We start from the raw sequence: 12185 nt of genomic DNA, 5'->3' as shown, positions 1-12185 counted from the left end.
GGAAAAGAAAAAGTTCTACAGCATTTAGGGACTTCCCTAAGAATAAATGCGACAAGAAAATTCAGCTTTCTTTTCAAGGCTATTATGATACGAATATATTTTCTATCATTTTAATATGTAGAGTTATCTGATGCAAAAAATATCTTTGCACATCATGTTTTGAGAAAATATGCATGCAATTTATGAAAAGCAAGCTTTAGTCTTTGTGTGTTTTTTTCCCTTCTCCAGGCATTCTGTGATAAAAGGATATTGTCATTAACTTTATCTGTTCTTCAATGGCCAGTGATCTATTTGGATAGGATTAGCCATCACATATGTGAAGATATCAACTAACTTGTAAAAAAATTGTATCAAACATAAGATTTTTAGGCAAACAACAAACTGTTGAGGAAACAACATTCCTTTGGGATTATGGATATATTTAACAACTGTTAGGGAATGAAAAATGAATTAAAAATGTATCTGAATCAGTAAGGAAAAAAACTATTTTGTTGGTAATGCAAACTGTTTAACTTGTGCTAATAACGAACATGATCTAATGTTGGATGTATTCCTACAATTCCAGTGACATTTCTACAGTGATAGTGACAATACATCATAAAACCATTTTACAACAGAAGTTTTTGCTTATTTGAAAACAGATTATATCTAACTTACTTAAAATATTCAACTGGTTATCATATGAAATTAGAGCTCTTTTAAAAGAAAACCATGATGTACAAAAAGTCTTGTCAGTTTTTGAAGTTGTATATGTATCAGTAAGATTAATAAAGGAGTAATAATGGATTGTATTCTGTTGCAGAAAATTTATTGTGCAGACAAACTCATGATTTTAAAAAGGTCATTTTCTTTATAGAAACATTATACTTATGTGCAAACTGTTTCTGATTGAGTAAGCTATTAAATCTTATTCTTTTTATATTATGAACACATTTTACTTAATAATCTGTGCCCAAAATTCTGAATACAAATGATTTTCTTACTTAGTCTCTCTCACCCATGTTTTGTAATTAAGAGCATTATAATGTCAATTTACAGTATATTACAATATCACAGTATCTAATCAGATATTCAAACAAAGTACGTGACCAATCTTCAATACACATGAGATGGCAATGGTAGGGGCACTGTAAACTTGTCCAAGTTATACCACTATAACATGTTTATTTAGATATAATGGACTACTTTTGGGGGAGTTCCAAGTCAACTGTTACACGCTGACAAACCAGTATGTTATAACTATCCAAGAATTCTAGGCATCCTTGTTAAGGCAGTTAATTGCTACTGCCCATGTAATTACAAGATAGTTTATTAGGAATTAAATAATACCTGTAAATCATCAGCAAAGACAGTTTGTTCCTTGATAACTCTATGAACAAAATACAGTTTAAAACACTATTGGGAAAAAATAAATGGTTTGAAGAAAAAATGGCTTTATGATACCTTAAGCCATACTTTGAGGCCAAATCTTTAAAAATGTTTCAATATTTAACTCACATTTATTTCAAAGGTTCTTAGATCTCTAAATATAATTTGAGATCTGTGTGACATTTTCCAAGGCTGATTTTCCTGTAACAGATCTTTATCCTCTAAGTTTCTTTTAGGCCTTGTTGGCATGTTACTGACTTTTTTTTTTTTTTTTTTTTTTTTTTTTTTTTTTTTTTTCCCCATGAAAAATCAGGATAATATTATCTCATTATTTCAGTAAGATGCTACAAGGGTTAGTTAATCACCATTTTCACAGATTTTGATATACAATGGCATTAGTCATTTGTCAGCTGCATCTTTACATCATTATTTACACATACACCTGTCTGAAATCCTTCATATGATTGTCCTCAAATATTTTATAATGTTCAGTGTCTAAATACCATCATTTAATTATCCAAGCAGTATGAGTGAAGGTACCAAAATTGTTCTTTACTCCTCCACTTCTGTCACATGCTTTCTTGGAGAAAATTGTATCTAATGTTCAAAGTAAATTAGGTTTAGCATTAAAATACTTCAATAAACTAAAACAAGCCAAAAAAAAAAAAAAAAAAAAAAAAAAAAAAAAAAAAAAGGGGGGGGGGGGGGGGGGAAGGGAGGGAACTTATTTTCCTGAAGCATAAATTAGGTGAGGCAACAACTTCATCTTCAGAATTTCAAAATTCCAAGTTTAGTATTCTTTTTCTTTTTTCTTTTTCTTTTTTTTTTTTGTTTTGTTTTGTTTTGTTTTTTGTTTTTCGGGGTTTTTTTTGTTTATATGAATTTTCCAGTGAGGAAAAATGGGGGGATGGGAAAGTGTTGTAATTTTAAAAATGCTTAAAAGAGGTCATCAATGCATTTTCTTTTATGAATTAAACTATTATGCTTTATAAACTTTAGTTAATTTTGCTTCAAAGTCTAATGACAAAAGTAAAAGAAAGCTAAACTTCATCTAGGGTGTTAACTCAGGAAGTTCTGATTAAGTCAGAAGGCAGTGAGAGTGATTAAGTGAAACAAAAGAGTAACGCCTGCGTGTGTGCACCATATAATATAGCAAGAGATAATTAGAAATAATTAATTTATGATAAAAATATGTTGCTATCAGAGACAGAAGTCAAATATGTGTACCTTAGATTTGCTAAGACTATCATATGCTTTCTTATCTTCATAGAACACAAAAATGGCCATATAGCACTGAGACTAGAGAGTGATGAAAGTTTTTAAACAGGAAAAAATGGAGCTTTTAATAAAAACAAAACAAGCAAGCAAGCAAACAAACAAAAAAAGTATTTCTTAGGTTCTCTGATATTAATGTATGTTACAAAGAAAATGCCCCCAAAGTGACATTTTGTAAACTTGCTCTTCTTGGAAAGTGCTGCACTAGAGTCTCTTGCCTAATATTAAATACTCAAACTGATATTTCATTTTCTTAAATCTCTTTCTTGTTTTTTTGTTGTTGTGTTTTGTTTTTTTTTTTCCAGATGGCTACAATGCTGAGAGCAAAATTTGTGTTCCCTGAGTACAACCATGTGATATTACATCTCTTGACACCATTGTGTCATATAAACACATCATGTGATGGAAACATATCTGACTGCAAACATGATTTCTAAAAATAGAGATCTCCACATCATGACTTCCTAATCAGAATAATTTTCTGCCCAAATACCTTGGTTATCAAACAAACAAAGAAAGAAACAAAAACCTGATAATTTTTACTGATATTAATTGAAAACATAATTTGGGCATGATCGGACTTTTCTCCTAAACCTCTTCCTACTTTAGTAAGATAGTGTTCAGCACTTAATTTTCAGTACTGATGCACAAAAAAACCAACAACCATCATTTGCCATTTATCAAGAAATTGTCTGTTACCCACTTCTCTTTATCAGTGGCTTGCTACTGACTTCATATTTAGGAAATGAATTTATTTAGAAATACAGCATTCTAGTACATTCTATTACAAAGTCATCTAATGATATGAATGAAGAGCTGAACACAAATACTACTTAAACAAGGGGTAGGCAGATGAAACATTTAAAAGATGTAAAGGCCGCATACTTTAACATACCATTTTCAGGCATCACAAAATATTCCTAAAATGTTTACCATCCTTTGGTAGTTCAAAATACTGTGTAACTTATCATCAGTTATTTGCTTTTGAGATTAAGAACTATGAAAATGTTCCAATTTAAACAATTAAACTCCAAAGACTTGGGGGTCTACAGAAGCAGATAAACGAATCATAAATATTTGAAAACCGATGAAACAGAAACTCAGTTAGTTTCATAAATATAAGATGAAAATCATGCAAAAACTATTGGAAAGCTGCAAGGAAAAAGCAGAACTAACTAGTGAAACTCTTACTCAAAAAGAATAATTCTGTCATTGAGAATTATATCATTCATACGGATGATCAAATCATCCATAACAATAAAGAGCGGGAAAATGTCAATGACAGGGTCCATCAGGATGGGATTCTAAATCATAGCAAAGGAGAAAAGCATTTAGAGGAAAAAAGCTACTTACTATTTTTTCTCTCACTGCTTCCACATGGTCAGATCTTGGCAGACGTGACACTGGAACAGGAGTTTTTTCTTCCTCCACTTTTTCAGTTTTTGAAACCATCTGTGGAATTCCAGTTGTCAAATCCTCTTTCTTAACATCCTCTTGTTTCTTTTCATGCAGTTTGTCACAAGGTGCTTCAACTTCCATTTTCTGCTCAGTAACACATTCTGTTGTCTCAGCTGTAATTTGCTCTTTTTTGTCCTTTGGGTGTGGAGTACTTTTTTCCAGGAGCTCAGGTTTTTTATCTTCTTCAGATTTGCTTAAAGGTTTCTTTTGATCTGAACTTACTGTTGCAGAAATTTTATCTTCTGAAAGTGTCTTTGGCAGCTTTTCTTGCTGAAGCTTTGATTCTTTTTGAGCTTCTTGTTGGATTTTCTCCACTGCAGAAGTTTTATCAATTTTTACATGTTGAAGATTTAGATCTTTCTGAATTTCATGTTGAATTTTATCAGCTGAAACTGCCTTGGACAATCTAACTCCCTGAAGTTGTACATCCTCTTTCTGAGCTGCAGGTTGTATTTTGTCAGCTGATAGTGCCTTTGCCATTTTCATCTGTTGGAGTTTTGGATCTTCTTTCTGAACTCCATGTAAAATTTTATCAGCTGAGGGTATCTTTGCCAATTTTGCCTCTTGAAGTTTTATGTCTTCCTTCTGAACTCCATGCAAAATTTTATCAGATGATGGTGTCTTTGTCAGTTTTGTTTGCTGGAGTCTTGAGTCTTCCTTCTGGGAGACACGTATTTTATCAGCTGAAGGTGTCTTGAAAAGTTTGCCCTGCTTAGATTTTGCATCTTCTTTCTGAATCCCTTGCTGGATTTTATCAGCTGACAATGTTTTTTCCAATTTCCCTTGCTGAAATTTTGGAACTTCCTTCGGAACGCTTGGTTCTTCTTTAGATTTTGTAGCTGCTGGAGTAGGCGGTGTGGAAGTCTTCTGTGGGGAATGTGAGACAGCAGGCACAGGCTGTTTTTGAGGAGTCGCAGGTGGTTTGGATACTGCTTGTGAAGGGCCTACTTTTGGAAGTGGCACCTTGCCCATATCCCCAAGTTGTCCTGACATTGCCCTTTGGGTCTGACAGTTTAAGCACAGCCATTCCTGTACCTGTGATAGAACAAACATATGAAGTTACTTATATGAAGACATAACAGTAAAATACATTGTCCTGAAATAGTGATGACCTTTATACACAACATTTGCTTGTGTATTTCCAACACGAATTGTTTTCTAAATCCTCTACAATCTACCAACAGTAACTTTACCTCTAACTTTGTAAATCTCCCTAATTTGACAAAGTCTGCTTTTTTTTTAGAAGTTACCTTTCTCTCTTTACTTTTTGTGTAACCAAGGAAAATCATCTGTCTGCTCCCTTCTGCACAGTCCCTTTTTATTCTACTTTCCAGAAAATCAGGAGAAAAAAAAAAAAAAAGGACAAATCCACATAAGATATTTTGTTGCCACTTAGCCAGTTACTACACAGAAGAAATTAGACTCCTAGTGAGGTTTGGGGTACGGTTACTTTGTAATAGAAAAAGGACATTTTAAAGACAGATATCACAAAATCATAGAATTGTAGGGGCTGGAAGGGACCTCTAAAGATTATCTAGTTCAATCACCCTGCCAAAGCAGGCTCTCTAGACCATGTTGCGCAGGTAGGCATCCAGGTGGGTTGTGAACATCTCCAGAGAAGGAGACTCCACAACCTCTTTGGGCATCCTGTTCCAGTGCTCCGTCACCCTTACTGTGAAGAAGTTCTTATGCACATTTGTGCAGAACTTCCTTGTGCTTCACTTTCCCCTTGTTCTGTTGCTGTGTACTTCTGAAAAGAATCTGGCCTTGTCCCTTTGCTGCCTGCACCTTAGACATTTATTTACATTGTTCAGATCCCCTTTCACTTTTCTCTTCTCAAGGCTAAACAGACCTAGGTTACTCAGCCTTTCCTTATAAGAGAGGTACTCCAGGCCCTTTATTGTGGGGGAAGCTCCAAAAAGCTCCAAAACTTCTGAATACGAGGATGCATAATGAATCTCTACTTTGCTAATGAAATATAAGGTCTACACTGCACCTTTAGTGTTTGATTCTCATTCCTTTTACTGTGATGATGAATTGTCTCACCAAAACAGTTAGTGTATTTCTCTGATTTAGTTAACTTAGCAAACTACTGAATACAAAATACATAAAAAACAATACAGAATTGTTTTAATATTAATTACATAGCTAATAATGTAAACAGCATTACTGATCAGTACAGATGACTGACCAGCTACATACTATTGGATATTCTAGAATTTTGCCCAGAAAATGCGGCATCTAGTTAGAATAAGTGGTAGAAGTGGTGATATCCCAGAAACCCTCACACATTTTCTATTACAAACTAATTAAGTAATAAATGTTGTAATACCAAAAGCAGAGACTGGAAGCCCAGATCTGAACCCTGGCAGTAAAGAGTGCCTGAACTACAGGGTTCTAAGTATCAGACTCCCTGCTTTACTTTTGATTTAATGAATCTTGCCTTTTTCTTTTTTTCATATAAGAACTGGTAGGTTCTCCCACTGAGAGCACTTAACTTTTGGTGATGCCAGGATATTGTCATTGGTCTGCCATTTCTCAACAAGAACTTCTGCTGTGATAGTTTGCTGTGAAGCACTTTTTAAAGATTCAAAGTAGAATACACGTGGAAGCAAATTTCATCTTAACCTATGCAAATTAAGATGGCAGTATTATGAGGAGTTTCTAGATGTCTAAATACACTAGATAATTTTTATTATAAAAATATTAAAGAAAAAATAACTGATTTAACTGCATTTTTGATTCTTTTCTCAAAGATTGTTATATAAAGTTGAGTAGATAATTATGATAAATCAATTTTAATTCAGTCATTCTAGATTCAAATAGCTTTTAGAATCAAGAAGAGGGTGTTCAATACACAGTTTCTTTTCATAGTACCATTTCCACATGACATAATTTCAATGTATTTCTTGATACATTGATGTATTTCTAGAGTTTCTGTTTTTTTCTACACACAGCACATTTAACTCTTATCCCTTTTAGTAACTCATCAAATGCAACCTCCTCACTGTTCATTCACATTCCCCTTCTTAGATTCACACCCAGTAGCACTAAGAACATCATAGGACAAGCTTCTCAAAAAGAAAAATAATGATAATTAAAATAAAAAAGAGGCAGCTGATGATGAGTGAATTAGCAAATTATGTTTAATGTTTGTCAAGAGATGGAAGAACTAGTCATTGTTCCCTGCCTTACTGATATAAGTGCTGCTGGTGAGATGACCTGGAATTGTCCAGATACACACTGATTTAATGAACCTTGCTCTTGGACTTTTGTTTTCTTTGCTTCTTTTCACTTTACTTTTTTAAAGTTATAAAGTTATATTGTCGTGGAAAATACTTTTACCGAGCTATGTGTTTTATAATACATTCAAATATTTATAATCATGAGAATATTTGATCACAAAAGAACCTATAAAAATCTTCTTATATCACCAGCCCTCTAGCTCCTGATTCACTGTCAGAATGGTTCTCTGTAAAATTAAATTTTGTACCATGAAGTAATATGCCTCAGATTCAGACTTGATGTTTCCTCAGTTAACCTCATGCCCTGAATACTAATTTTGCCTAAGGCTATCTTTTCAGTTAGCCTGTCAACCCAAATTTATTAAGACTTAAGAAAGGGACATCATCTTCCTTCAGCAATCTTCACTAAATAAATTTTCTTACTTCTTTACAGAAATATTCACACTTTTTGGTTTCTGAGTTGTCAGCAGACACCATTCTTGGTATCACAAGCAATACACATGTGCATTAATGTTCTAAATATACAGTTCTTTCCCTGTGTCTTCAGTAATCCTAAGAACCCCACACTGCTGGTCAGGACAAAGGAGCTATTTCTCAAAGTTCTTCTCATCCAGTTTAATAAAGAACAAAGATCAACTCGATAATTTCATACATCCAGTATTCACTGCAATGGTCTATTTTGCAAATATCATGCAAGGGCTCAAGTATTTCAGTTCCTTTCCTTTGTATTTAGTAGCCACAGTGTCAGAGGTGTTTAAGCTGAAAATCATAGAATCACTAAGTTTAAAAAAGAACAAGATCATCCAATCCAACAGTCCACTAACTACCAGTATTTCACCACTAAACCATGTCCCTTATTACAACATCTAGATGTTTCTTGAACACCTTCAGGGGCAGTGACTCAACCATTTCTCTGGGCAGCCTATTTGAGTGCCTTACCACTCTTTCAGAGAATATTTTTTTTCTAATATCTAATCTGAACATCCCTTTGCACAACTTGAGGCCACTTCCTCTAGTCTTATCACTAGTTAGGCAGGAACCTCACCTCACCACAGCCTCCCTTCAGGTACTTGTAGAGAGTGATAAGGTCTTCCTTGAACCTCTTCTTCTACAGAGTAAACAATCCCACTTCCTTCAGCCACTCCTCGTAAGACTTGTGCTCCAGACCCCTCATCAGCTTCATGGTCCTTCTCTGGACATGCCCCAGGGCCTCAATGCCTTTCTCGTAGTGTGGGGAACAAAACTGAACACAGTACTCAATGTGTGGCCTCATCAGAGTAAAGTACAAAGAGAAGATCACCTCCCTGGTACTGCTAGTAAAATTATTTCTGATACAAGTCAGGAAGTCCTTGGCCTTCTTTGTTAACTGGGCACACTACTGGCTCATTATCAGATATCAAAGAGGACAGGCCTTGATACAGATCCCTGGAGAACATCATTTGTGACCAGTTACCAGATGGATTTAACTCCATTCACTGTCACTCTCCGGGCATGACCCTCCAGCCAGTTCTTTACCCATTGAAGAGTGTAGCTGTTCATGCCACTGGTTGCCAGCCTCCCCAGGAGGGAGTACTATGGGAGTGTAATGTGCTTTGCTGAAGTAGACTATGTCAACAGCCTTTCTGTGATCCACCAGGTGAGGTGCTCAGTTATAGAAGCAAAATATTTTATGTAGTCTGTAAACCTATGAGCTGAATGTTTTTAGTGAATCTAGAAAATTCAATTTTGACAAGCCTGTTAATAGTCAAAACTTTACCAAGGTAGGGTTAAAAACAAACAAACAAACATATAATAAATAAACTAATAAATATATTCTTGATTTGCCAAGATTCATGAAAATATGTATCCAATTGTTGTTTTCTATAACTCAAATGGAAAATATATATATTAAATATTTTACATTTTTTACCTTTACATACAACTCTTTCAGACTCTGTGCTATATATACCACTATCAATTTATTTTCATATTTCCAGTATGAACATCTCAGGAGTTAGGTACATGGGCTATCACTGAGTTTTGAGTATTGGCTTTTCTGCCAAAGTACATTAGTCTAAAGACTGTTTCTACAGGTAACTTCTCTCCTCTAGCCAAACAAATAATCCATCCTTATCGCCACAAGGCTCTGCAGATGGTTTTGCAATAACAATATTCTCTGGCAGGAAAGTATGCATGTGCAGTAGTGCAAGACGTATTGACAATTACAAGCATTCATGCTATTGCCTTAAAAGTTAATGCAACTTCCAGAAGCCAGGAAGCAAATCAAACAAACACAAACTTGATTTATGCAGTTTTTGTTCTTTGTTTTTTGTTTGCTGTTGTTGTTTTAAGTTTGTTCCAGCATGTGTTTTTAACATTATTTTGATAATACTTTCAAGAAGAACACTGGTCTATCAGCATGTACTTTCAGGATAAGAAGATGATAGTTACATATATTTATATGAATACATTTGTTTCAGCACAAATCTCACAGTCAGAAGGCAGTGGCTGCAACAATATTTCTCAGGTACTTTTACAGAGATACCAGACTAGCTAACTAAAACAACTGAGATTTACTTGTGTTCATGACAAATGAACATGCTCTCATGGTTTACTTAGACAACAGTACACAAACTCACTTTGTATCATCCTTAAACTCCTTTAGTAGTAGCATTGTAATCATTCCATGTAGATTATACAGTCCAAAGAAAGCAGAGACTGTATTACTCTTCTAAGTAATGATTTTATACTAAGAGTTTTCTAAATCTGATTATTTTGTTTACAACTTAGTTCACTCATAACTTAAAAATTATTATAATTACCCTTTTCAGCTATACATAGACACTGAATAGCCCTAGCATGCCTTTTTGTATTCTTTATTATAACTAAGTCTCAAAGAATAATTGCTTTCTGCACCTTCTAGCAACAGAATCACCAACTGGTCAGCAGGGAGCATGATTATTATGAGTATTCCCCATACATCCTTGTTATTATTTATTCTTAATAAATATACTGAGTCATGCCATGATGAGTTTACAGTCTATTCAACCCTATGTGCAGTGATGACTTTTTATGAAGTGTCTGGAGAAAAATGGTTACTCTTAAACTGAGTAACAGCAATAGAAAAGGATTAGATGAATTCTGTTGTAAACGAGAGACCTATTCTTAACTTTTCAGGTTGCCTAGGCCCAAAACTTTAGCACATCTTGGAATCTGTATCTAATGATTAGCTACAAATAAAATCTTATCTCAGACTTAATTGTTCATATTAACACACATCAACTGCTCTCTGTAAAACCCCTCTTACAGTTTTAGGCATACAGAGAAAATCAGTAGACACAATTACTCTGAAAATCAATGTTTTGCATTTTATTTGCTCTTACAAACCAGATAATCCTAAAACTAATATGTAGCATATTTCAGCAATATGCTTTGTAAAAACAACAATCACTGCTAAGATAGCGTGAGAGATGTCTGCCTTTTGTTCATGTTTAGTCTACTATTGCACAATGCATTCTTTTACAAAGATGGATCTTCATGATGTTTTATGTAATGGAAGTGGCAGATCAACAGTTTAAATGAAATGCTACAGAGGAGGATGGAAGTGCTCGAGCAATGGAAGGTTTTTAGAACTCCTAGCTCCATCCAGTTTTATCTCAGGTACTTAACTATTTAACACTTAACTGAGGAGCTAGTGTTTTAACCCTGGCTACCAGCATTCCCTCCCTAATCTATGGAACATAATTATCTCTTAATATATGCATCCTCTAAGTGCCTGAAGATTTTGAAAATGGAGGGAAAAGGCAAAAAAGTAAGCAAGCAAAAAGTCTGGGGAATTATTCACAGCCAAGGAAACACCATATTCCCAAGTAAGAGAGCACTAGTCCAGAATAAGATTGTCTTTAAAAGGAACATGCAGTTTAGTCAAAAAAATAACCCTGTCAGCAACTGTAACTGACTCGAAAAAGTGCATTTTTGTAATCTGCCAAATTATATTACCAAATATGTTCATGAAGGATTAAAATAAAACATTTTTTTCTTGGAAAACTTCAAACCAACAATCATTACAATTTCTCCTCAATATTTTTTTATAGAAATGCAATCTGTTTAAAAGCCTAACATACTGTGATGCTACAGTGTAACTAAATACAGATTTTATTTTTTTTAGCTATTAATATGCAGATGAATCCAATATACTTCAACAATCATACATAATAAGATTCAGCTTGCTTTCAAGAGACATCATGGGTACAGTTATAACCCATATTATACAATTCAAATAATCTAAAATTGTGTAAGTCTTTCCAAAATTAATGTACTGCTTACTCTCAACAAAAATGTTAAAAATAATAAGTAAATACAAGTTTAGACTGCTAAAAAATAATGAACAATCCAAATCTAATTGAAAGAGAAGCCTTAGCTTCTCTGTCTCTTACATGTTATCAATCAGCAGTAGCTCCATGGAAGGAAATAAGACTCCAGAATATTAATATTATTAGTGACATTTCCTGATGGACTTGCAATGTCTGTTAATAGACATATGCACTCTGCCATTATTCCTTGCAGTTGCTTTAGTGATTAAAAAGTGAAATGTATCTATAGAGATATCAAAATATAACCCTTCAAATGATCTCTTTCACCGTCCTAGGTGGCTTGTTCAATACACTTTGCTATCTCCAAAAGAATAATGACTCCTTTTGAAACAATGATGCCAGCTCAGTTTTAATAATAATTTAATAATAATTAAGAAATTACTTGGTCAACTGGTAAATTGATTTAGAATTTCTCCTTGGCAAGAAGACAGGATCACTCTGCACATACCCAGCAGTAACTCTAAGATACAACATTTTACATGACAAA

At 34.1% G+C, this 12185-nt stretch overlaps 1 protein-coding gene across 6 annotated transcripts in view; it reads right to left on the bottom strand.

Moving 5' to 3' along the window:
• Positions 1–12185, bottom strand: part of PCLO (piccolo presynaptic cytomatrix protein) — a 313514-nt gene that overhangs the window by 162870 nt on the left and 138459 nt on the right. For all 6 annotated transcript variants that reach the window (XR_011902652.1, XM_072327118.1, XM_072327119.1 and 3 more), the window contains one exon: positions 3997–5136. Coding sequence is in view for 5 of the 6 variants with exons in the window: in XM_072327118.1 (XP_072183219.1) it covers positions 3997–5136 (1140 nt within the window). In the remaining variant the exon portion in view is untranslated. The remainder of the gene's footprint in view (positions 1–3996; positions 5137–12185) is intronic.

Source organism: Excalfactoria chinensis, chromosome 1, assembly GCF_039878825.1.
Source record: "Excalfactoria chinensis isolate bCotChi1 chromosome 1, bCotChi1.hap2, whole genome shotgun sequence".
NCBI lineage: Eukaryota > Metazoa > Chordata > Aves > Galliformes > Phasianidae > Excalfactoria > Excalfactoria chinensis.
The sequence above is the reverse complement of the archived record's forward strand: the minus strand, read 5'-3'. Positions and strand labels throughout refer to the sequence as shown.